This window comes from Falco naumanni, chromosome 1 (genome assembly GCF_017639655.2).
Source record: "Falco naumanni isolate bFalNau1 chromosome 1, bFalNau1.pat, whole genome shotgun sequence".
Taxonomy (NCBI): domain Eukaryota; kingdom Metazoa; phylum Chordata; class Aves; order Falconiformes; family Falconidae; genus Falco; species Falco naumanni.
In genome coordinates this window covers 107,871,781-107,897,311 of record NC_054054.1, presented here as the reverse complement: position 1 = coordinate 107,897,311, position 25,531 = coordinate 107,871,781, and the positions used below count along the sequence as shown (strand labels likewise).

Here is a 25,531-nt window from a genome sequence, read left to right as displayed (position 1 = left end):
AGAGCCTGGCCTCAACACTTGTCTGTGCAACAAAATCTCTTCCATACCTGCTGTGTAACCTGAGTCTCACTAAAGGGTTTGCAGATCTGAACAAGCTCTTGCTTCCTCCAAACTCCACATCCCACAAACAGGCACCCTAAAGTAAAAGAATCTTGTTCCTTGACCTTGACTGACATCCCCTTGGCGAACAAAGGAAGCCAGCAATCTCATAGCTATAAGTAGCAAAAAGCTACAGTTACTTAACTGGATGCTGCATGGTTGGCTCTGTGCCCTTTAGTCCAGCCTGTTGTTCTGGACTGAGGTCTCACCATTACAGAGGTGCTTTGGAGTCTGGACCTCAGCAGACTGCAGCAGGAAGGAAAATATGTAAAAGAGCATTTCTTGCTTTGAGTCAGGCCCAGTAGGAAGTCAAGTCCTGTAGCTCTCAGCCCTAGCACTGATGGGTTTCTCTGCCTCCTGCCCTTTCTACCTTTCAGGCTTAAGCATAGTGTGTCCTTTCTCTAGGCCAGGTGGATCTAAGCACCGAGAGTTTGCAATTAAATCATTATTTATGGGTTTGGCTTATTTGTGCTAATCCAGTGGAAAAAAGTAATCACACTGCTGAATTGAATGGATAGCGTACCTCTACCCTGGAAATTAGCCTGGCAAAATTGAATCTTCTCATTCATCTCAGGGTCTGTTGCTGTTTCCTTGGGTCAAACAGGTCCTACTTGACTGCCAGTGATTTCATACCTGCTAGGGAGAAGGGATGGCACTCCCTTGCAGTGCTCTTGTTCTGGCTGATATCCCAGCGTGAGTGCAATTCATAAGCATCTTACAAGTAACCCTCAGGGCTAAAAATACTGGATGTAGTGTACATAAATACCATATGCTTTCTCTAGCAGTTTTCTTTCCAGAAAATTTAGGGATAAGAAATAAATCCTCCCGGTGGCTCATTGTCTGTAATGTCTCTCTAGTTATTTTATGCATTTGTTTAACTACAGTCTGGCTCATGAGCTTATACCTTCAATCGTCCTGTGGTGTTGGTGCTGTGGGAGGAGAGATTCACAAAGGGGCTTTGAGAAAGTGTCCAAACACTAACTGAGCAGTCTGTGCAGGAGCTCTGTGTCACCAGTGTTGCTAACACTTAGAATAGAGAGAATGGTGGGCAGGCTGTGTAACCTGACATGCTGTGGAGGAAGTTTCTATCCGGTATGGGTGGAAGCCCTTTTATCAGAGGCTGGGCTCTATATTGCTCAGCAAAACCTTTTGTCTGCGTTAGCCGCTTCTTCCTTGCATGAAGCCCTGGTTGCCAGGGAGGTATGTTCAAGACTGCAACTTCAAATGCTTTGAGTTTTGCCATTCTCAAAGCAAGGTGAGGCTGTTGTGTGGCAGCTGTGATATCTCTCTGAACTTGCTGTGTTCTGCACACTCTGCATTTTTATCTGCTGTCTGTTTCCACACAGGGTGCGGTATATTTTGAATGTGACTCGAGAGATAGATAACTTCTTCCCTGGGCTCTTTGAATACCATAATATTCGGGTATATGATGAAGAAGCAACAGATCTTCTGGCTTACTGGAATGACACTTACAAATTCATCTCCAAGGCAAAGTAAGTCTTCTCAGAACAGAACAAAACACATTTAGAAGATGTATACTGAGCATTTTATATTTTCCTACTGATTTTCTTAACTACTTTTCCTCCTTGTCTATCTAGCATCAAAGCAATTTCATTTTTATAGTTTCTAAGTGCTAGAGTTGCCTTCCACAAATTTTCATTCTTGCAGGTGCTTCTACAAGGAGTCAGTAGGACCTAGTGAGGGGTTTCTGCCCAGCTGCAGTCCAAGCTAACAGTGGAGATCATTCCTGTACTAGAGCTAAGAGCTTGCCTGCCGCTTAGGAAACGCGGTGGCTCTGCGGAGGTGCTGGTGGGAGGAAACAGCAGTAACAGATTGAGTAGGGTTTAACAAAAGAAAGAAGCAAAACCTTGTAAGCCAAACACAAACATAAGTTGTTCCCTGCATTGTGAGGTTGTACAATGAAACCCACAGTCTGGAAGTGATTTCTTGTAGTGTAATGCCGTAGAGCAAACTCTTCCCTTTAACAGGAGTAAATGCCTGCATAGGTCTCTGAGCTGTCAGTTGCAGTGAGTAACCTGATAGCAAATGCAGAAAGAAGGGCCTTTTTACTACAAAGAACTGCATCCCAGTTGTATGAGCTGTCTCCAGTTAATTCAGCAGCCTTCTTAAGGGAAAACTGGTCAGAAATCAGGTTGGTATATGTTGCCTTTGAAGTATTATTTCCATTACAGAAGTCTGTCCTCTCTTAACCATAGCTAGTGCTTGTCATTTCTCATAGCCTTTAAAAGCTGACTTGTTTGAGTATGGCTCGAGACTTACTTTATTTAAGATGGTTTCTTTAAAAAACGTCATTGTATTCCCTTAAGTATTAATTTTGTATTGTTGTCATCCTCAGAAGTATTCTGCCCAGAACATTTTCCACTGGGGTTTAAGCGATGTGGCCTCAGCACTGTCTAAGAGTTAGTAATCTTCCAAACTGGGGCAATTACTGTCCCCCCTTCTTTGCCCTGTCTTCTTGTGCTTGGGGTTTTTCAAATCACCAAAAGCATTGCAATGTTTTGACCAACTGGATTCGCAAAGTTGAGAAAGTCTTAGAGCATCCCAAAGGCTGCTGTGGCCCTGTATGCCCCAGGCAGTGCAGGTGTCTCTCGGAGGCTGGGGAGCGTGGCTGCAGGTACAGGTCAGGCAGCTGCGAGCAGCTGAGCTCTGAGCTTGTGGAGGCACATGACCCTTGTGCTCTGTGGCCTCCTCGTTTATCCTGTGGGAACTTCACATGGCTGGTGATCCAGAGCACCTGGCACTTAAAGGAGAAAACGAAAGGTGCCAAACCAAGTTCTGTCAACCTGCTCTGTGCCACTGCTGTCCAGCGCATGGAGATCACCAAGAAGGATCATAGCCTTCCTCCTCATATTTCATGGCAGACAAATGTTTAATTCCTTGGAGCAGAAAGTACTGGCTGCCCTTTCAGGCTCTGTACCAGCCTCACCAAGCAGAGTAGCTGCTCATTGCACTCAAAGGCACTGTTTGCTTTGCCTTCAATAAGAAGGAATGAGTTAAATCTGCAGGATCTTCTATCTGATTGCAGCAGAGCACTGCACTGCAGCCATCATTTGAGGTCTCTACCTGCAGCTGTGGGGAGGTCATCTTTTCCACTTGCTTGATTTGGATAAGGTGCTGAGGTGAAGGACTGTTGCAAACAGAGCCTAGGGGGTGAGCTTTCTACCCATAGGCAGTCCTGAGACATGGTGATATCAACAAAAATCTTCCAGGTTGTTCCTTGGAGCTTTTGGCTGGATTTGCATCTACCAGTGTCTCGAGATGTGGATGAGAGCTAGGTGGGGTTTCAAACACCTGACTAAAGCGATATTGGTCTTGTTCAGCCAATTTCCACAGCCAGTAGTACACTGTCAGAAATTTGCATAGAAGAATATCTGTGTGCTAGAGGCTGTACTGAACTGCTCAGTATCTTCTAGTGGATGTGTTTCTGAACTGATGCCGCATTTGTGTGATAGGTGTCCTTTTTATTTGGAGTACTGCTTGATACTAGTGGGCCATTTGGGCTGAGTTCAAGGATGCCATAATTAGTCTTTAGCTGCCTTCATAATAAATGTCTGCAAACAACTGATGTTTGTCCACTTGGCGATAAAAGCTTTGGAAGAGTTGTTACAGCAAAATCTGTTAAGAATATTAAGACCTTGTTCTTCACTTTCTGTGTGTCTTGCTCCAGTTTGTAAATTGGATTATCAGATCACATCCCAGACTTCAACTATGGCCGCAGTGTTGAAAATGTGTTTGATAATGCTCTGGTAAAGAAGTTGCTATTTTCTTAAGCTTCTCAGAGGCTGTACTTTCTGTTTAATGATCCTCCTTTGTCTGTCTCGGCTTCAGGAAAACCGGTTCTAAGTGTCTGGTGCACTGCAAGATGGGAGTGAGCCGCTCGGCATCCACGGTGATCGCCTACGCCATGAAGGAGTACGGCTGGAACCTGGACAGGGCTTATGACTACGTGAAGGAACGGCGCACCGTCACCAAGCCCAACCCCAGCTTTATGCGACAGCTGGAGGAATATCAAGGGATCCTGCTGGCCAGGTGAGTGGAAGGAACGATGCTGATAACACTTAAATTATTGACTCCATTATTTTGATTAGAACTTCCATCACTGCATTATGTAAGTAAGCTCGTGATTGTTTTGGGAAGGATAGTGCTCTGTTTTCATGGTTTATCTCAGCTGAGCCTGGGAAAATGGGTGTAATAAAGAGCTTTTAGGAGGCTATTTGGCTTCTAGGATGGCTGTTTTTTGGAGAGTAGCATCCCATGAACTGCCATTTGAATGCAGCATTCAGAGCTGTGCAGACTCCAGCAGAGATAAATGATGTCCCTATTGCTTGTAACATCACTTGGCAGGGAACTCGCTTTGTCTCCGTCGCAGCCCTGTTGAACATGCTCCTCCTCAGCAGCTGGTCTGGTTTTATTTAGATCCCTTTGGTGAGTGTTGGTGTTAGGGGAGGGGACAGGATGTTCTGTGCGTTGCAACAGCGGTGTTTATTCCTGCATGGAGTCCTGAGGCTGGTCTGGAGCTGGGCCTGGGTATGGGCCAGTGTGTTGTAATCCCAAGCCTATCACCTGATTAGCAAAAAGACATAAAGATTGCATGTTTCTGAGAAATGCACTTGTAAGCTGTGTTAAGCAATGCCTTCACGTGATCGGCTGGAAGGAGATAGTGATACTCTGTGTTTCGCCAGATTACGGTATTTTGTTTAGGATTCTGGTGTGCTTTGCCAGGGAGCAGATCTGAAGCAAGCAGAATTACCCAAGCTGAGCCTCCTGCCGCAGGAGGTGGCTCTTAGCATGTTTTACCAAGGCAGTTACTGGTGCTGTTGAAGGGTGACTGCCTTACGCTGTTTTTTACAGCAGCTCTGGCACTCGTGTACCCTCTTTAGGGCACACTTCTCACCTCTTTCCTCTGCTTGGGTTTGTCCCTTTAGGTCTGTCCTGTCCACTCGCAAAGACCTCCCTGCCTTTGTGCTCAGTTAATGACTTACTGTTCCTCTTTTGCTCTCCACCTGCTCCCAGCAGTCTGGCTCTCTCTGCTGCTGGGCCAGGTTTGGATTCCCAATTTTTACACCAAACCCCTAGTATAAGCCGCCCCTGTCACTGAAGCGTGCTTCCTCTTTCCCTCTCTGCAGAGACAGCAGCCTGAGGGCTCCTCCCAGCTTATTCCCTCATCAGGTGCACTCACAGGATCTTTGCCCTCTACGTGCCTGCCGCCTTCTCCCCACTGCTCCCCAAACATTGACTGCCATAATGACCCTCTCTCTCTCTGAAAACGCAGCCGAGTATGAGTCTCAGGATAGATCACAGTGGAATAGGTATTTTAAGAAATTGTGCTCTTCTGGACTGAAACCTTTGGAGACGAACACCACACCTGCCTTTGGCATCCTGTGTGACAGCAAACATGCTGCTGGCACCAGTTAATAAAGGTCAGTGCATAACTCTGAGCTAGAGGTGACCTGACCAGTGTGGTGTGCCATGTAGCACTGAGCAGACTGGGAAATTAGATCTGACTGGAACCAGACCAGCTGGAGGAAAAGAAGCTTTTCAGATGCGAAAAACACACCAACATCCTTTGCAACAGGTTGGTGAACACCTGTGAGGAGCCCTGGGCTGGTACCAGCTGGTATAGCAAGCACATCTTCAAGCCCTCTGCCTTGCAATTGGTTTAGGTAATCTGTTCGTCTGGTAGTTGGTGGCACACCTGCAAAGCCACCCTCTACAAACAGTTTGGTTAAGGATTTATTTTATTTTCCTGTCTTCCCATAATTTATTTTTCAGCAGGTAAATCTTTCTTGCTGCCATCATTTATATAGTGTGTGGCTCCCCTTCCCACTTAAGCACACCACTGCTCCTGACCTACTCTGCAAGTCCCAATACAATGGCACGAACAGGATTACTTGTGAGGCTTTAAAAAATGCAAGAGCAGTGCATTACATCTCTGTGTGTAGGGCTAAAAAGCCTGCAATAAGTGAAGCTTCACTGAAGCAAGGAATGGCCTCTGCACTGCAGAGATGGTCCCTCTTTACGCAGTTCCCTTCTCAGCTCCAAACTGCTGCTTTTTTTTTTTTTTCCCCCCTCTTTCTTCTCTGTGTTATTTAGCTTTGCCCTCTGGCCTCTGGCTGCCTTGTTTATTGCTGCGGTATTCCAGGACAGGTAAAAAACAAAACCCAAAAAATCAACAGATTCACGCTCATGTGACTGCTCCAGTTTCAGAGGGAAGGTATGTGAGGGCAGCCATGTGCTCGCACTATCTAGTTACCGTTTTGTGTTGGGGTTGTAGCAACTGGGATATGTTTTCCAGCTGTAAAATGAAAACCCTCTGCCTGCTTTTAGTCACAACAACAAGTGTGTTTTGCTCTTTGGGACTGTCATACTTCCTGGGGTTAGTTAAACTGTCCCCCTCCCTCTGGTGATAGACACAGAAAGGCTGAGCCAGCCCTGTTTCTTTTATTAGTTATGGATAAGTTACAGGAAAACAGTGTTTGGGATCCCCTGTGCCTTGAGCAACTTGTGAATCAACAGCAATAGTTTTATACCAGAGCCTGGAGAGCTGGCTGCAGCATGGTGGGAGGTGTGGGGGTCTCCTGGTGCGAGGCTGGTGTGGACACAAGCCCTGGTGCTGCCCACAGACCTTGTGCCATGCCTGGCACACTGAACATCTGGGCTGCCATGGGCTGTTCTCCCTGGTACCAGGAATGCTGCCCAGGAAGGTCCAGAGGTGGCTGTGAGCTCTAGGAAGGGATGTGGGCTCCTGACCCTGCTTTTAGCACCTCTTGCTAAAGGCTGGAGGAAGTGTGAGATTAAAAAGTTACAGTATACCTCTGCCAGTGGTTGCTGGCATCGGGTTTGATTCGTGGCTCAGGGCTGTGCTAGGAGAGTTTGGTTTGTGCATGCGCGAGGTGGGTTTGACTTTCAGAGTCAGATGCGCAGCAGAGTGCTGGATTTGAGCGCTGAAGCGACGGGGTGGGAGGTGCCCTCCAGAAAACACCAACAGCTTCTTTCCAGGTTACACAAGCAGAGACATGGGAAATCTTCGGCATTCCATACAGAGCCTCAGCACAACCTGCCTCACAGGCGAGCCTGGTTCTGCTGCCAATGTCAGACTTTGCTCCAAAACCCGTTAGAGGTGGAGCACACACACACACCCCGAGCAATGCCTTTTGGCCTCTAGTCTTGACCCTCCTGTCCTCTGAAGGGGCCCAACTCTGCCCTGTGTCATACATGAAGATTGTAGCTGATTATGAGGTTGGAAAGCTAAATCTGCGATGAATTATTTTCCTTAGCTGTTGGGCACCCACAACTAAACAGGTACATTGTAATTAGTTCAATAGCATCTGTTAATTACCCTACTGCAGCCAATGGATGCGTCTGGGAGCACCTGCTCACACTAGCAAGGGACTGGAGAGGTTTAGCAAGGTCTCCTGCAGCTCCAAGGACCTTTCTGTGGTATCTGCTCTCCTCCTAGGGGCAAACGGTGGAAGCACAGCCCTGTGGCCATGGTCACTCAGCAAAGCCCTTGCAGGCATGGCTAGCTGGTGTGGTCTCACTGCAAGAAGTTACCTCCTTTGCTCTCTGTAAGCCCAGGGGCATGGGCTGAGTTTTTTGGCAGGTGGAGCTAAGGATGGTGGTGCCATACCACTGGCAGTTGCTTTTGCTTTGTGACCGCTCAGACCTTCCTAAAGGGGCTGTCCAAGAGCTGGACAACTCTTAAGCTTCCTTCCTGTGAAAGGCAGGTGGTGTTTTGTGCTACTTGTTGAAAGTTGAGGATGTCTTCTGTGTTCTACACACACTCATACTCACATCCACCCATCCCACCCTAGCCCCTTGGTTACCAGAGCCTAGTTATATCACTAAAGCTATTCAAAGGAGCCACAAGGGAAATTGGACTTATCTTCAGTGTCCACCACCCATTCACATCCAGGACTAGGGACCCTGTCTCTTCTGGTCATTGCTCACCTGCTAGCAAATGGAAAAGTGCTTGCTGGCTGAGAAAGAACCAACTTCTGTAGTCAATTAGACATCGCGTTTGTTGAGTAGACCGATAAAATACTGCTGGGGAATGCACGTGTGTGGAGCAGAATGGTGCCGTGGGGTTCAGCTCCTGGAAAACGTCTTTTTACTGGATCAGCTTCTCCAGCAGCAGGTTTGGCCCTGCACTGTTTAGGTGAAGCTGCAGTTGTGGTCAGTGAGCCCAGTATTTGGTACGGTTCTTCATGAAGGTTGCATCCTCTTGCAAGAAGGTGGGTCTGCCTCTGGTGGGTGAAAACACTGCTCAATGTTTTCATTTGCTTTTCTTCCCCACAGCAAACAGCGGCACAATAAACTGTGGCGCTCGCATTCAGACAGCGACCTCTCAGACCATCACGAGCCCATCTGCAAGCCAGGGCTGGAGCTGAACAAAAAGGAGATCACCACCTCGGCCGACCAGATCTCAGAGGCAAAGACCAACGACAACCAGCAGCCGATGTCTCCCATCTACTCAGCTGAGCTAGACAGGGAGCAGCAGCTCCCAGAGGATGCAAACATGATCGAGGAGATGTGTGTGAAGGAGGGAAGGATCCACCTAGAGTTTACGTGTCGAGATTTCCACGCTGAGCAGATGGAGGACAAGCTGAACCTGAACAACATCAATGGCTGTACAGCAGGATGTTGTGTAGACTCTGTCCCCCCCGATAACTGCCATGCTTCTGAGGCCTTAATGCAACTCCAGCACCCCTTGGAAATAACAGAGTTTCCTGATTTGACGGTGGATGATCTAGAAAAAGATGCTCTTAAGCCTGATATGAACGTGCACTTGGTTCCCATGGAAGAATTCACTTCGTGCTTAAAAGACTTTCCCCAATCCCCAAACCAAAATTCACCGAGTCTCCACCAGAATCCCCAGCCCGCAGTGACAGACCTCAGTACAGACAGGATTGATTTCTTCAGTGCTTTGGAGAAATTTGTGGAGCTTTCCCAGGAGAGCCGGTCACGCACCTGCTCCCATTCCAGGGCAGAGGAGCAAGGGAGTGGAAGGAATGGGGTCTCCAGGGTGCCTGTGCTGGAAGTGTCGCCTGCTGCAGATGGGGGTGTAGACGCTCGAAGGAACAGCTCTGGAAACTCTCCTCAGGCATCGGATGACTCTTCTACAGATGAAGAACAACAAAAGGTTAAAATAACTTGCTCATTTTTTTAGGAACTGCTGCTCGAACCTATCTGCAGGTAGTTCTCTTGTGGGAGCTTGCTGCTGACGGGATTTTCTAGTCCTGACTGTCACTGAACCCGGGTAGCTGTTCAGGGAGGGATTGCTAAATGCTCCCCTGCCTCCTTTTTTTTTTTTTTTTTTTTTTTTTCACTTTTAGATACTTGCCTTTTTCTGCACTTTTTCCTTAAACATCTGTTTGCTGGCAGTGGCAGGGCACTGGCTGAGTTGACCTTGACCTGCTGTGCTGTTCTCGTGAGAAACTTATTTTTGAGTTTTGCATCAGGAGAGCAGATAGGTGGGACCTGACCCAAATGCAGCTGAACCCTCAACAGCTGAGGCCAGCCAGCATCCTGAACCTGTGCAGATATTTATCTGACTTGAGAGATCCATCAAAGAATGGGACAAAACTGGCACCTTTCCCTGGTTGGGAAGCACCAGCACTGGGATAGTAAATCAAGGCAGACATAGAGTTTCCACTGCTGGAGGAAGGCCTGGGGTGATGGGATCAGGCATGTCATGGCTCACTTCTCTCCTGGCTAGAGAGCTGTTCCTGACAAAATGTAGTAACCTCTGAACCAAGGTACCTTTCTTTTATAATTGCTTTCCACCCTTGAGGACTCTCACAGGGATTGATGATGTCCAGGGCCATCATTTTCTGAGAGCCTCTTATTTAAATTCCACACTGCATTGCTTGAATCTTTTCCATCTCCATGTGAGGCAATAAGGCTCTTCCAAATATAATAGGCTAAGGCGCTCTCCAGTGATTTGGCAAAAAGAGTGTGTGGATGGGGAGCCTCTCTGGCCATTTTCCTCTGGGAAACCAGAGCATTTCAGCACTTGGTCATTCTTTATGCTGTACTTCTCTTTGCTCCAATACGTGAGCAGAATCGTTCATGTATTCAGTTCAAAACTGCACTTCTAGCAGCATTAAGTTGTTGTTGTTGTGAACTGAACTTAAAATAACTTTATTTTTTTAAAAAAGGTACATTTCGCTTGGAATTCATGGCAATTAAACAGAAGTTCTTAAATCTCAAGTCTAGGTGAAATTCCAGCCTGGAATATGTTAAATGCAGTGCCAGAGACAGTAATGCTTCTACGGTGGTGATCACAGCAATTGTGATGTATCCCCACACACTGGCACGTGCGCCTTTTGTTCCTCTGGGGACATGCAACCCCGTTTCCTTTAAGCTGCTGCTCTTTGCTGTCTGTCAGCGCAGCTGATCCACTTTGTAATTCTCCTGTTTCTGTGTTGCAGGAGGTCCCCGAGCTGCCTAGCACAGGCCATCTCACGAGATCCCACTCGGAAAATGCCATTTCTGTGAAGGAAATTATCACAGAGATTGAGTCAATCAACCAGGGAGCAGGACCAGCCCAGCAGAAAGAGGGTTCGGCCAACCTCGCCCAGACACCAAAGAGGAACACGGTGCATGACCTGCCAGTGGAGGCCATTTGGGCATCTGAAAAGGTGGAACAGAGTGAAGGAGCCAGTGCTGGACACCAGGAAAAGGAGAAGGACCTTCTACAAGCTGAGCAAGAAGCTGCCCCCTCCCTGCAGGCAGCTTCTGGTAAATCAGATCTGGAGGAAGGCAGCCCAGGGGGGGAGCAGCAAGAGTCTCACGGCTCCATCAACCCCAAGCCCAAGTGGTGCCCCGGCTCTGTCCGGCGAGCCACCCTGGAGTTCGAGGAGCGCTTGAGACAGGAGCAGGAGCACCAGCATGCGTCCCCAGTCTGTGTCTTACCCACCCGCAAGAACTCCAGAAATGACTCTCCCGCTGCCGAGCTCCTGCTGCGGGGGAAGAGCGAGGAGCTGCCCCTGGAGCTGGCTCCGGAGGGTGACAAGGTGCAGGGTCCAGGCACTGAGGAGCTGCTGCCGCCTCCTGGGGCAGGGCTGCCTGCACCCCTTGCCTCCCCTGCACTCGAGTCCTCACCTGCAGAGCCCAGCCCAGAGCAGGGAGGAATGGCACAAGAGTGCAGGACAGTGGTGTCATTTGATGGGACAGAGGAGCCATCCCTGCCCTCCCTCCCCGCAAAGAGAATCGAAATCATTGAATATGCTCCCCCGGTCAAATCTGCAGAGCGCCCCGATGCAAGCTGTGAGCAGAGCGGGCTGGCCACAGCCATCCCGTCTTTAGATGAAAACTTGAACCCTTCATTGTGCTCAGAGAAGGCACCAACCTGTCTCCGAGCTCTGACGCTGGTAAATCTCTCGCTGCCGGAGCACGCGGTACACAAGCAGGCCACCTCCACTGCGGGCAGCCCCAGCAAGGAGGGTGCTGGGTTATCTGTTCACCTCGGTGCTGCTTCTCCCTCTGCCCAGGTGACCTCCACACCTTCAGCCAGCCTGGATCGCTCTTCTTACCCCTACGTAATTCACCTGGAAGGTGTCACAGAGCAGAGCACGGGTACAGACGATGAGCCGGTCACACCATGTGGCGTTGAGGGAGACGCGACTCTCCCATTCAGGGACGAACCCAAGCCTCTCTGCAGGGGTGGTGCTGGCACCTCGAGGCAGCTGAGCGGCAAGGACTTCACCAGCCAATGTGCTGAAAACATGGACCTTGTGGACATCTCTTTCTTGTGTTACGGCCTCCCTCACAGCTCCAGTAGCCGCAGCGTGGAGGAGCGCAGCAACAGCCCCGGGCTGGTCAAGCAGCGAGCGAAGGAAATAGAGGCTCGGATCCGGCACGCGGGGCTCACCACACCCTCCCACATGAAACGCTCGGCATCTTTGGCCAAACTGGACTGCCTGGACCTCTCCAAGGACGACTTATCCGAGAGGGAATCGGCCTCTTCTGATGCCAACCCGGTGCTTCTCACCTGCGTTGCCCTCAGTCGAGGCTTTCGCGAGGGGAGTTTGGAGAGGGGCTCGGAAAGCGCGTGCGGAAAGCATCGCCTTTCCTCCCCGGAGCCCGCTAAGCATTTTGTGGAACAGCTCAGAACAGCCGAGTGCATTGCCCAGAGCAAACCGGTGGAGAGGCCGCTAGCTCAGTACGCCAAAGAGTGCGGCTCCAGCCAGCAGAGTTTGTTTTCCGGCACGGATCCGACGTGGACTAGCTCCGAGGAGAGTCCCCCGCTGCTCCAGGTGCAGGTCCTGGACTCCTTGTCTCTGGCTCGTGGTCTGGCTGTTGCACCCCGGCAGCAGCACGGGAGAACTCACCCTCTGAGGAGGCTCAAAAAGACCAATGATAAAAAGCGGACAACCAATCCCCTCTACAATACTATGTGATCCTGAGCCCTCAGCTGTGATTTCTTACCGAGAACCCGTGGTGTTGCGTTCACACAAGGGGCAGGTGTAATATAAGGAACATGCACTTTATTGGTTAATTTTATATATATTGTCATTTTACTGTTCCTGGCGCATGTAGGTGTGGGTTGGTTCTTCTGTGTGTGACTCTGACTGCAGGACTGTTTTGGTTTGTTGTTGTTTTTGGTTTTTTGTTTTTTTTTTTTCAACTCAGATAACCTCAAATGTTGGGGTTTTTTTGTTAAGTTTGTTTTAAAAGAACACCTTTATGATGCAAAAATTGATGTTGGCTTGCTTCGGCAAGGAGTTTTGCTTAGAACCAGATCCTAGCTTCTAACTTGAATTTTCCCCATGCCTTGAAAGGGTGCTGGGCAGTTGTTGGGGTGAGAGCCCCTATAAACATGAAGGCTGTGGCAAGGTCCCTTTTTTTGGGCTTTCTTTTATTTCTGCAAACTGGAACTGTATGATGCTAGCAGATCACTCACAAAGCTGCTTCAGGACAAACCCCCTGGGCTCAGTTTGGCTGGTGCATCCCCGAAAGGAGCACAAAGGGGTAAATCCTCCTGATGGATGGGCTCGGAAAACCCCGGGCAGCCTGGCACCGAGATCAGCGCTCCCCTCCTGGAGTGGGTCACGCAGAGCCCCCCACGTTTTGGTGAAGTGGAGCAGAGCTCCTCCACGAGCTGCCCAGCTCGCTTCTCCTCGGCTGCCCTGGACATACGGGTGAGAGGAGGAGAAGCCCCCAAAGCCAGAGTGTTCTTTTAAAACAAACGCCTCATTAGGGTTTTAACCCTCCCATTACTTGAATACTGCTGTGGGCCTTCCAAGTTCATGGCCATATCATCTGTCCTCTGCCCTCCTGCTGCCTCCCCTCTGCCCCAAAGCTGTTCTCGTCTCGTGCTGCCTGAGTCTTCCTCTCCCCTCTGCCACACTCACAGGAACTTCTGGTCGCTCCTGAACCTAGAGGCTGTTGTAATTGTTACATGACACATTGCCCCTGTGGAATGCAAAGCTTTGTCCTCTCTGCTGTCACTCCTAACACTCAACCCAGAGGGAAGATCTTTTCTGGAAGTCTTTTCTTTTTTTTCTTTTTTTTTTTTTTTTGCCTAAATTGTATATATGGTATTTATATAGATTTTTTTTTTGTCGTTTCTATGTTTTTTTTTTTAAAAAAGGGCAAGACTGCATTCTGTAAACTGGAAAACAAAACCACCTTACTCAAACTCAGTGCTGTTCATTGTAATCTGCACGGAAATGGGAGTGGGTTTGACTTCGTAAGCTGTCTTCCCTTTCCAAAAGTGAGCCTTGATGCCAGCCTTTGCCAAATGTGTTCCTTCTCCTCCAGTCCTGTGTGAACCCCTGTTACCCCGCTGTGGGTATCTGCCCACTTGAAGCTGGCTGTCAGCAGTGCCAGTCGGACATGGAAGGCCATCGGCTGCTCTGAGCCATTCTGCAGGTTCTTGCTTCCCCGGAGAACCTGCATTGGAAGGGGCTGCTCCAAATTTCAGCAAATTATTTTACGGTTTCCGAGCAGTTTGGCTAAAGCAAAGCTCCTCATTTGCAGCTGTGTGTATCAGCAAATTGTACGTGTGCTGTAGGAGCAGAGAAGAAGGCACTTGGCCGTGGCAGGAGAGCTCTGGGTGTCCTGTCTGCAGTCCCGTGGCAGGTCTGTGGCAGAAGAGCCAGTCTGAGCTGGTGCTTGGCTCTGGCCCAGACCTGCCCTCCAGGGAGGAGCGAAGCAGAAGATGCAGAATGGCTCCAGCTGCTGAAAGCCCAGCATGGAGAGGATGTGGTGTGGGAGGAGCAGCAGACAAGGCCATGCCTAGAAAGCAGCACTGATGCTGCAGAGCCTTGCAGGCTCCGATGGGACAAGCTCATCTTGAGCCGGAGAGGAGCGCGCAGCACCAGAGCATGGGGGAGTATTGGGAAGCAGCATGCATCTGCCCTGGGGAAGGGGTGTCGCTAGCCCCCAGCTTGCCAGCAGCAGAGGAGAGCCTAACAATTTGCAAGGTAGATCCCACCTCGCTGTCCTCCCCCAGCTCCCAGGGATCCTCCAGCAGCAGCGTGCGCTTCATCCCTCCCTTCCCAAGGAGCTGGAGCTGCGCTGGGGGGCTGTCACCTGTGCTAGTGGCAGGCTGGAGCCTAGCCCGAAGTAGCCCGGCAGGGCCCTGTCCTGGCTCAAATAGCGTGTCATCCCAGGCCGTTTCAGTCACCCAAGTCCCTGGCCCAGGAGATCAGATACTTCTTCGGGACACTGAAAGACATTTGGCTTCTCCTAGCCCACTCCAGCTGGCTTCAGAGCTGGGCGGGCAGCACGGAAAGGCCAAGTGGCTCATGTCATCTTGTGAAGGACGGTCTCAGTCCTTGCCTCCCCCACAAACCTCACCAGACCCTGCTGCCACCATTCCCGACCCCAAGGCCATGTCTGCCTACCCCTCCACAGGTGGAAGGGATGGGGTGCCACCAAACCTGCCTGGCATTGAAGTGAGTGTGCCTGGCTGGCACTGTGACCTGGTGACAAGGATCTGCTTGGGAGGGGAAAAGCCCTGTGTATAATTCCTTCCCGTGGGAAGGGGGGAGGAGAAGAGGATAGGGTTTCTTTGCCCAGCTGTATCTCAGGAGATCTGCGCTATAGGAAGGCTCTTCCATGCAGCCCAGAAATGCTGCTTCTTTCCAATACTCTGCTGCTGTCGGGGTGCTTCAGCTGGGGAGGGCGGCGAAAGGGCAAAGGGCTGTCGCAGGGAGGTGCTTTGCTGTCCCCTTGTCCTCGGCTCTGGCCCAGCACAACGGTGTTTTTCTCTGTGAAGCCTGTGGACGGGCGGAGGGAGTTGGGGAAGGTGGTTCTCTTGCGGAGTTACGAAGGCCTCGGAGGTCTGGAGGCTCTGGGATGGCTGGAGGGAAGGGGCTGGAGGGGCACGTCACGTGCAGCTCTCCAGGGACCCCGGCTCCTCCTCAGCCAGTGTCTGGGCAACGAAGCCACTGAGCCCCTGGCATCCAGAGGTCTCTGCCCGGGGACAGTTGTCCCTTCTCCATGCTGGTGGCTCACGGGTGGGTGGGTGGTGGCTGGTTCCTGTGGCCCACTGAGCACTGCGGGGTGCAGCACCTTCCCCGGATGGAAGGAGCAGCACCCCCAGGGTGCTCAGCAGCTGACAAGCCTCGCTGAGAGAAGGGGTTTAGGAGAAACATGTTGTTTTAAGGGCATTTTTGTACAAAACAATTGTTCTTTTGGTCTCTTGCAAAGCCCTCTCGGAGGACGCTTTATTGTTTACATTGACTCTTGTACAATATCTCAGCCATCGCCTCCCCCTCGCCCGCCCCATCTCCGGCTGTACTGTAACGTGTGAGCCTTGCACAAACGGATAGCGTGTGCGTGAAACTGGTTTTTACACTGCGTTCTGTTGCACTCGATGGTGTGTGTGTGCGTGTGTGTGCGTGTGTCCGGTCTGCTTGAGAAGTTGTGACATGTACAAATCTCCCCCCCTTCGGCCCTTTCCTGGGGGCACGGTCCCAGCGGGTGGCAGGAGGGGCAGGCAGTGACACCGCTTCTGGCTCACTTGGATGTTAAACGGAGCAGGGATTGGCTCTGTGCCCCTCTGCCAGCAGAGGCCTGGTGGAAGGTAGCCCACCCCAGCTCTGGCTGCCCCTGGGACCTCCTGGAAGGAGCGAGCTGCTGGGAATTGCCATGGGCACCTGCCGGGAGGCTCCAGGAGCCTCGCAGCTCTCCCAGCCGGGGGGCAGGAGGAAGCCATACCTGCCGCAGGTCGCCTGCTCCTGTCACAGTACGTCCTGCCTTAATCTGGTCCTAGCTCCACACAGACCCCCGCATATCTCCCTAAGGGAGGGACCCCCCAAGCCCGTGCTGGCGTGGGGCAGAGGCAGGCACCGGCCTGGCACAAGTGGGGTCCAGGCTGGGCAGGGGGCTCCCCTCCGGCAGTGCCACCAGAGGTGCTAACAGCCCGCCCGCTCTGCAGACATCTCTGTTGGCACAAAAGAAGGTGCCAGTGCCTTTTTATTTTCCTTGATGGAGATGCGGTGTCCTTGCGCTGGCTTGTAGGGGTTGCCCCAGGGCCGGGCAGCCCTCGGGACGGCCGGCGGTGGAGTTGCAAACCGGGGAGGGGAGCGCTTCTGGCTGCCCCTCCTGGATCTTCCACGGTGGCTGGGATCGTCCCCTTTCCCCCTAAAGACTTTATGACCGATGTGCTCAGCTGTTTTTAAATGTGAACTTGTGCACTGATGTGCAGATTCAATGTTCTTGTTACCGAATGAATAAAGTTTTATTTTGAAGATGACCTGGGCGTGCTGCCTCCTGTGTTGGGCGTGGGGCTGGGGGCGATGCATGGTCTGTGCTTCTGCCGGAGCGCAGAGCAGCAGCGGGGATGTGGGCAGCCAGAGCGGGGTCGCTCACTCACACTCACGTCCCCTGCCAGAAGGACAGATGGACCCATCCTGTCCCAAGGCATCTGTACAGGGGCTGCGGAGCCGGTGCTACCAAGAACGATGCTCTTCCAGATCCCGCTGCAGTCGCAGGGAAAATGCCGGGGGCTGCATACATAAAGCTGCTTGGGATGCTGCGGGTGCCCTTGCTGCACTGCCACAGAGGAGCTGTGGGGAGGGTCCTGGGGCTTTAGCTCCAAGCGGGACGTGAGGTTTTAGCTAGACCCTGGAGCAGACCCACCATGGCCAGCCAAGGAGCCGAGCCAAACCCAAGCACCGAATAGCCACAGCCCAGGCAGCTCTGTGCCGGGAAGCAGCCCATCCTGGGTGAGCTGCTCCTGCTCCTCGTGTCCCAGCGGGGCAGGCAGCGTGGCGCAGGGGTCTCTGCGGGCTTCCTCTGGCCTGGCTGTGAGCAGGGGGTACGGAGGGAGCCAAATCCCCACAGCTCAGCCTCGCCATCCCTGCACAAAGCTTCCCGCGGGGCTGGGGCTGAGCAGGCACCAGGGGTGCAGCGCCCAGGGATGGGGGCCCAGGGGTGCGGGGCATGACGGGGGTGGCAGTGCCCCTGGGGTGCCCCGTCCCTTCCCGCTCCCCCCAGCACCACGATGGGGAAGGGCTTCCCAGGGCCTCTCCTCCACTTGCTGGGGATGTGGCTTGGAACTGGGGACATGGGACACGGGGCTCGCTCCATCCCCGAGTGCCGAGGGCAGAGTGAGCCCCGGCCGCGGTGGGACGGGGCAGGCAGGGGGGTGCCTCTGCAGCCCCCTCCCTCCCTGCCGCCCCTTTGGCCAGCCAAGCGGGGATGTCACCTTTTCCCTGCCGTTTTGGAGCTGCCCCCTCCTGCCCGGCTCAGCCAATGCTCGCCTGGCTCCGCGCGGTGCCCTTGTAGGGTCCAGGGCTCTGCTGCCTTTCCAGGAACCGCAGCTCCCCTCCCGCCGGTCCCCGAGCCCCACGATCCCTTAATGCCCCCGGGCCAGGGCATCCCCGCGGGGCCGGGCTCTGCGAGCCCCAAACCCGCCCCCGGAACGGGCCGTGCCCATCCCGCTGCGCGGGGCGCCGCTGGTGTGGGCTCACCCCCCGGGTGTGCAGCCCCCCTGCTCCGGGGGGAGAGGGGAAAGGGAGCCCTGGGGGTGCCGTGGGTGTGGGAACCCCGGGGCCAGCCCCCGGGAGCCCCTTCTGTGCCCCATGGTGCCCCCCCGGTGCATCCCCATGACCCCTGGGAGCCCCCCCTGCACCCCATGGTGCCCCCCGGTACATCCCCAGCACCCCCGGGAGCCCCCTCTAACATCCCGTGGTGCCCCCCAGTAACACCCCAGCGGCCGTGGTCTCCGTGGGGCTGGGCTGGCCCCGGGGTGGGGGGGGAACCAGCGCAGGGTCGCAGTCCCCAGCCCCGGGCAGAGCCCCGGGGGGGGGGTGGGGGGTGGTGTGGGCTGAGGACTGACCCTCCCCCCGGCTCTGCCCGGTGCTGTAGGAAGCCGCTGCCCGGCGGCAGGGGGCGGAGGGGCTGCTCCTGCCCCCCCAGCGCGGGGCCGTGGGGAGGGGGGCTGCGGGCAGCCTCGACCCCCCGCTTACGGGGAGGGAGCCAGGGCCCTGCCAGCGCCGACCCCATCCCTGCGGGCAGCGCCGGGGGCGGGGGCCGGGCCGGGGGGCCGGGCAGGGTGCGGGGGCAGGCGGGGCCGGGCCGGGCCCCCCCTTCTCCCGGTGCCCGCCGCGGGGGGGCTGTGCCGGCCCCGGCGCCCGGCTCGGCTCAGCTGTTCTCTGCGGCAGCGGCGCTGCGCGGTGCCGAGCCCAGCCGCGCCGGGCGGAGCGGAGCCGAGCGGGGCCGGGCCGGGCCGAGCCGGGCCGGGCGGCGGGGAGCGCAGCGGGGCCGGGCCGAGCCGGGCGGAGCCGAGCGGGGCGCAGCGCAGCGCTGGGCGCGCAGCACCGCGGAGCGCAGGTGGGAGCGGGAGCGCGGGCGGCCCGGGGCCGGGGCCGGGGGCGGGGAGGGCGGCGGGCGGTGGGTCCCCAGCCCCCGGCCCCGGCCCGCCGCCCGCAGGAGGCGGCTATATTTGGAAAGTGACCTCTGGTCGTTCCGGAGCAGCCGCTGCGGATTCAATTGTGGCAACGTAATGGCACGGCCGGGCAGCGGGGCGCGGGGCTGTCCGGCCCGTACCCTGCCCTGCATCTGGCCTGCGCCCTGCCTGTATCACGCCCGTTCCCCGCCTGACCCCGCCTGCCTGCTGCCAGCACCCCGCCTGCCCCCTGCTAGCACCCCACCGACCCTGCCAGCACCCTGCCTGCGTGCTGCTAGCACCCCTCCGACCCCACCTGTACCCCGCCTGCACGCTGCTAGCACCTCTCAACCCTGCCTGCATGCTTCTAGCACCCTGCCTGTACCCCGCTGCACCCCACCTGCATGCTGTTAGCACCTTGCCTGTACCCTGCCTGACCCTGCCTGCATGCCGCTAGCACCCCTCAACCCCGCTTGGACCCCACCCACACCCCATCTGCACCCCACCTGCATGCTACTAGCACCCCTCAACCCTGCCTGCACCCCTCCGACCTCACCTGCACCCTGCCTGTATCATGCCTGCGCCCCATCCAGCTGTCATGCCTGCAGCCTGTTAGCACCCTGCCTGTAGACCACTAGCACCCTGCTTGCAAGGTCCCCTGTGCTGGTCTGTGCTGGTCCCTGCCTGTACCCTGCCTGCACCCCGTTCAGCCCTGCCTGTGCCCCGTTCAGCCCTGCCTGCGCCCGTCTAGCACCCCTCCAGAGCTCTGCCTGCACCCCATCAGCCCTGCCTGTACCCTGTCCAACTCTGCACCCCGCCTGCACCCCACCCAGCCCACCCTGCACCCTACACACTGCTAGCACTCTGCTCAACTCTGCCTGCACCTTTCCTGCATCCCGCACCCTGCCTGCACCCTGCCTGCACCCCGCATGCACTCTGCCCAGCCGGCCAGGCCATCGCCCCCTCCCCTGCAAGACTGCACCCCCAGCTCTGCTCCCACTGGCAATGGATGAGGTGCTGCAAAACACCTGGAGGGCATCCCCACGGAGCCCACTCGCTCTCCCCAGCCGTGCCCAGGGCCAGGGGGGTGACAGCAGTGGTGCCGGCACCCAGCCCTGCTGGGCAGCAGGGGTTCAGGCCCCCTTGGCGCCCCGCTCCAGCCCACACCTGTTGTGCCAGGCTGGGGAGGATGCTCAAGGGCCGTGGGGACCCCTGGCCAAAAGCCACCGGCCGGGACGCAAAGGGGCCGATGTGCCCCTAACAGTGCCCACACCGGCCCCGCAAGCCTGTGCTTGGGGGCTGGGGACAGCCCCTGGCCATGGCTGAGGCCCCAGCAGAGCACAGGGTGTCCCTGGGGCGGTCAGTGGCTCGTGGGTGCTGCAGGGCTCCAGCCAGGGGGGTTTGGGGTGCTGAGGGGCTCAGTGCCCCCCAGGCAGGTCCCAGGAGCAGGGCAGGCTCGGGACAGAGATGGGTGGTTGTGGGCAGTGTGCCCAGCTGTGGCTGAGGGCTGGGGACCCCCCGGGGGGCTCCTCTGCAGCCCAGCGTGCCCATGGGGCTGCGTGGCTGGGCCAGCTCCAGCCCTCCCCAGGGTCAGTGCCAAGCAAGTGGGTTGGGGGCCTGCGGGGGGCTGTGCAATGCTGGAGGCACAGCCTCCGTCCTGGGTGCTGGGTCCAGCCAGGTGACCTCAGGCCACCGATGCAGGATGGGGCACGAAGGGACGAGCTGTGACCTGGTGTATGGCACCTCCGTGCCTGCCCCGAACCCCCCTTCAGCCCCACTTCTCTACTGCAGCCGCTCACGTGCCAACCCCAATGCCAGCTGTGGGGCACAGCACGGCCACAGGGCACGGCATGGCCGCAGGGCACAGCAGGGCTGCAGGGCCCAGCGCGGCTGCAGGACACGGCACAGCTGCGCATCATGGCACGGCCGCAGGGCACGGCACGGCCACAGGGCACAGCACGGCTGCAGGACACGGCACAGCTGCGCATCATGGCACGGCCATGTCCCTGCCCAGCTGTCAAGCGGCTCTGACCGCAGGATGCCGGTCCTCAGCGCTTGCAGCACCCACACGCCCCTGCACGAGGGCTGCCCCCGGTCCCCACCACGGGGCCAGGACTGTGTCTGGCACCATCCTGCCCCCTCATCCCCCACCATCTCTGTCCCCCCAGGCTTACCCCTGTGCCCAGGGTAGGAGGGGGTCTCTCAGAGCACGAGGCCTGAGGGGTCGAAACCCCTCCATGCTGTGCTGGGGGGCGTTCGTGGCCTGACCCTGCGCCCCCCAGCCATGAGCCGCCGCGTGGTGCGCCAGAGCAAGTTCCGGCACGTCTTCGGGCAGCCGGTGAAGGCCGACCAGATGTACGAGGACATCCGAGTCTCCAAGGTGACGTGCGACAGCTCCTTCTGTGCGGTCAACCCCAAGTTTGTGGCCATCATCGTGGAGTCTGGTGGCGGGGGGGCCTTCATCGTCCTGCCCCTTGCCAAGGTGAGCAGCCAGGGCCTGCCCACCCTCCCCCCCGAGGATGTATTGTGTGGGAACATGCTGATGGGCTCTGCTTTTGGGGGGGGCTGCTGTGGCCCCAGAGCCCCCCAACATTGTCCCAACATCCCCATCCTCATGTGGGGGCTCGGGGCAGGGACAGCCTGGCTTGATCATCGGCACCTGTGAAGGGTGACATCCCAGGGGCCACCGAGGTGATGTGGGAAGCCCCTGACTGCTTTCTTCCCAGCCCAAATTCCCTGGGACACATGGTGCCCAGGGAGCATCCCAGTGGGGTGGGTCTCTGCCCTGCCCATCCTGTCAAAGGGGCTGGGAGGGGGTCCCCAGCCCCTCCTCGCCATCAGAGGGGACACAAAACAACCTCTCCCAAGGCACATCATTTCCCTCTGTGTCCCTACGGGGCCCCATTCCCACTCCGTGCCTCAGTTTCCCCATTCAAGGTGGGTGCAAAGCTCTGGCCACCACCGGGACCCCCTGCACATCCCCACTTGTGCCACAGCTCCACACAATGGCCAGGCTGGGGCCTGGGGGACACCTGGCAGGGTCCCCCCCGACTGCTGGGGGCTCATCCCAGCACCTCGGCATTGCAGACAGGCCGGGTGGACAAGAACCACCCGCTGGTGACGGGGCACACGGCACCTGTGCTGGACATCGACTGGTGTCCCCACAACGACAACGTCATTGCCAGCGCCTCGGAGGACACCACAATCATGGTGAGGGGCTGGACTCTGGGAGGGAGGGGGGCAGCGGGCGCCGGGGAGCGGTGCGGAGCGTTCTCCCCCCCTTTGCTGCCTGCGAAGTGTCACTGGCCTATTTTTAGCCCCAGTGCCATTCGTTTGCGCTGGCGGCGGCTGCTCTCTCCATGATGCAGCAGTTTGTGCTAAATATACCCGTCCCGGCGACTCAGCACCCAGGAATAGCTGGGGGGCTGGGGGCTGCACCCCAGCCGTGCCCTCCTCCCTGTGCCCACCAGCACCCCGAGTGCTGGGGATACACCCCAGGACAGAGGTGCTGCCGCCACCATCCCCTCGCCACCCTCCCCGCAGCCTGAGCTGGGATTAAAGATGAGGTTAATTGGCTCGGAGGCCCTCAGCCGCTTAGCGCTCACACATGGGGTGATCCCCCCCACCCCACGCCCTGCTCCCCATCCTCCCCCCAGGTGTGGCAGATCCCTGACTACGTCCCCATGCGTAACATCACGGAGCCGGTGGTGACACTGGAGGGACACTCCAAGCGGGTGAGCATCATCTCATGGCACCCCACCGCCCGCAACGTCCTGCTCAGCGCAGGTAAGGGGGTCCCGGGTCACCCTCCCGGGGGACAGGGGTATCCATGTGGGGTGATGGTGTCTACTCCATCGGTCCTCCGCAGGCTGTGACAACCTGGTGATCCTCTGGAACGTGGGCACGGGGGAGATGCTGCTGGCACTGGACGACATACACACCGACCTCATCTACAACGTGGGCTGGAACCGCAATGGCAGCCTCCTCGTCACCACCTGCAAGGACAAGAAAGTCCGCATCATCGACCCCCGCAAGCAGCAGGTCGTGGCGGTGAGTGCCTCCACCATGTCCCCCCCACCGTCCCACCGCGGGGTCCCCCCTGAATGCCTCCTGACCCTACTAACCTCCCGCACCCCCGCGTCTCTGTGTTTGGTTTTAACCCGCTAACGGCCGGCGCAGGAGAAAGCCAAACCGCACGACGGCGCCCGCCCCATCCGCGCCATCTTCGTGGCCGATGGCAAGATCTTCACCACCGGCTTCAGCAAGATGAGCGAGCGGCAGCTGGGCCTCTGGGACCTGGTACGAGACAGCAGCTCCCACCCGGCCAGCGCCGCCCCGGGGACCCCGCGGAGCTCAGCCGAGCCAGGGATGCCGGGAACGCTCTCCGGCAGCACACGCACCCCAGGAGCCTCGTGCGCTCCCCAGGAGCAGGACTCAGCGGCTGTTTTGGGGGACGGACCCGGACCCCCCCATTTTCCCCCTTTCCCATGCCCCGTGCTGACTCTCTCCCCCTCCCCCAGGAGAGGTTTGCCCCCCACGAAGGGCTGAGGCCCGTGCGGGCCATCTTCACACGGGAAGGACTCATCTTTACCACGGGCTTTACCAGGATGAGCCAGCGGGAGCTGGGCTTGTGGGACCCGGTAACGAGGCCGCATGGAGTGCTGCCCCGGGAACTTGGCCCCCCCCGCCCCTCTGCCCCCCCTGCCCAGGGATGGGGTGCAGCTGCATCCCCCCTCCCCCAAAGATGCCAAGTTCCCAAGTGTGCTGTGCTGTGCTGGGCATGGGGAGGGGGCTGGGGGGAGCGGGGAGCACTGGCGGGGGGGCCAGCCAGGCTGGGGAGCACCTGATGGTGCAGGTAAGCAGGAGTGGGACAGGGGGTGCCGGGGGGGATTGTGTATCCTGGGGGGGGGAGTGAGTCCCGTCCCCACAGTGTGCCGTGGCTAACGTGTGTGACTAACTGGGGTGGGGGTTTCGGGGCCACCACTAACTCCCCCCACCCCCCGCTGCTCCATCCCCACAGAACAACTTCGAGGAGCCCATCGCCCTGCAGGAGATGGACACGAGCAATGGGGTCCTGCTGCCCTTCTACGACCCCGACTCCAGCATCGTCTACCTCTGCGGGAAGGTAACACCCCTGGGGTGCACCCCCCTGTGCCACCCTGTCCCTGGGGGTGGCCAGGGCGGGCTGACACCCATCTCCACACCCACAGGGTGACAGCAGCATCCGATACTTTGAGATCACGGACGAGGCACCCTATGTGCACTACCTGAACACCTACAGCAGCAAGGAGCCGCAGCGGGGCATGGGCTTCATGCCCAAGCGTGGGCTGGACGTTAGCAAGTGTGAAATTGCCAGGTGGGAGTTTGGGGGGGTGGGTCTGGGGGTCTGAGGGGGGCAGCCAGAGCCTGACTGCCTCCATCCCATGCAGGTTCTTCAAGCTGCACGAGCGCAAGTGCGAGCCCATCGTCATGACGGTGCCGCGCAAGGTGAGCCCGGGGGCGTCTTGGGGAGATGAGGGGGGTCCTGGGGGGGACACACTCCCTCTCACCGTGGTCTCCCTTGCCCCCGCAGTCAGACCTCTTCCAGGATGACCTGTACCCTGACACGCCGGGCCCCGAACCGGCCCTGGAGGCGGATGAGTGGCTGTCGGGGAAGGATGCGGAGCCCATCCTCATCTCGCTGCGCGACGGCTACGTCCCCGTCAAGAACCGGGAGCTGAAGGTGGTCAAGAAGAACATTCTGGACAATAAGCCCCCCCCAGGCCCCCGCCGCAGCCACTCCACCTGCCATCCCGACTTCTCTGTGAGTGTCTTGGGGACGGGGGCATTGCAGCGGGGCTGTCCCCCTGCCCAGGGTGCTGTTGGAGGGACTGGAGGGGGCTCACTGGTGACCCTGCGTCTCCCCCCCTGCAGCAGTCAGCCTTGGAGGAGGTGCTGGAGGAGATCCGTGCCCTGAAGGAGACGGTCCAAGCGCAGGAGAAGCGCATCTCCGACCTGGAGAACAAACTCTGCCAGTTCACCAACGGCACGGACTAGCGCGGCTGCCACGGGCAGGGCGAGGACTGCCCCGGCCCTCCCGGGGATTAAAGCCGAGTCCCCGCAGAGGGCAGGAGCCCAGAGCCATGTTCTTCGCCCAGGAGCCGAGGCTGCAGGGAGGGGGTCGGACCCTGACCCCCCATCACCACTGGCATCGGTCGCATCCTTCTCCCGAGGTGGCCTGGCACACCAGCACCCTGCTGCAGCACCCGAGGGGGTCCCACCTGCTGGGCAGGATGCTGAGCATCCCTCCTGGGGACCTGCAAGCCGGACACCAGCATCCTCCCAGGACGAGGAGCTGTTGGGCCACCTCCCCAGGCAGGATGCGCTTGGGTACGGTGCTACCCCCCCCATCGTCCCCCTTGCCTCCCCCTGCCCCATCGCCCCCCTCCGCGGGTGCTCCCAACCAGCTCTTTGCTCCTGGGTCCCCTTTAATAAAGGGCGCAGCTGCCCATGGCCGTGTGGCAGGTACCGGGGTCGTGGGGCTGCCATGCCGGGGGGGGGCCCTGCCTGCACCCCGCTGCCCGC

General features: G+C 57.0%; 2 protein-coding genes across 7 annotated transcripts in view; both read left to right on the top strand.

Annotated features, from left to right (window-relative positions):
* Positions 1-16,831, top strand: part of SSH2 (slingshot protein phosphatase 2) — a 111,263-nt gene extending 94,432 nt beyond the window's left edge. For both annotated transcript variants that reach the window (XM_040616836.1, XM_040616843.1), the window contains 4 exons: positions 1,446-1,592; positions 3,949-4,149; positions 8,419-9,262; positions 10,554-16,831. In XM_040616836.1, the coding sequence (XP_040472770.1) occupies positions 1,446-1,592; positions 3,949-4,149; positions 8,419-9,262; positions 10,554-12,524 (3,163 nt within the window). In that variant the 3' untranslated portion in view covers positions 12,525-16,831. The remainder of the gene's footprint in view (positions 1-1,445; positions 1,593-3,948; positions 4,150-8,418; positions 9,263-10,553) is intronic.
* A 2,043-nt stretch (positions 16,832-18,874) lies between these two features.
* Positions 18,875-25,507, top strand: CORO6 (coronin 6). 5 transcript variants are annotated; one of them, XM_040616798.1, is made up of 11 exons: positions 18,875-18,912; positions 21,250-21,449; positions 22,055-22,177; positions 22,624-22,753; positions 22,836-23,017; positions 23,147-23,266; positions 23,988-24,092; positions 24,178-24,323; positions 24,397-24,454; positions 24,540-24,770; positions 24,881-25,504. In XM_040616798.1, exons 2-11 carry the CDS (start codon positions 21,252-21,254, stop codon positions 25,001-25,003), a joined length of 1,416 nt encoding a protein of 471 aa, XP_040472732.1. In that variant the 5' UTR covers positions 18,875-18,912; positions 21,250-21,251; the 3' UTR covers positions 25,004-25,504. The 5 variants fall into 5 exon arrangements, with proteins under 5 accessions (XP_040472732.1, XP_040472758.1, XP_040472723.1 ...); XM_040616824.1 differs by lacking the exon at positions 18,875-18,912 and adding an exon at positions 23,488-23,607 and having other exon boundaries at positions 21,143-21,449; positions 24,881-25,507; XM_040616789.1 differs by lacking the exons at positions 18,875-18,912; positions 23,147-23,266 and adding an exon at positions 23,488-23,607 and having other exon boundaries at positions 21,143-21,449; positions 24,881-25,507.
* Positions 25,508-25,531: the final 24 nt, after the last annotated feature.

Bases quoted from the DNA above. Each gene is read 5' to 3' on its own strand.
- CORO6 (XM_040616824.1), top strand. From the start codon at position 21,252: ATGAGCCGCCGCGTGGTGCGCCAGAGCAAGTTCCGGCACGTCTTCGGG. The intron at 24,324-24,396 runs GTGGGAGTTTGG...CATCCCATGCAG, and splicing joins AGCAAGTGTGAAATTGCCAG to GTTCTTCAAGCTGCACGAGC. The intron at 24,771-24,880 runs GTGAGTGTCTTG...CCCCCCCTGCAG, and splicing joins CCTGCCATCCCGACTTCTCT to CAGTCAGCCTTGGAGGAGGT.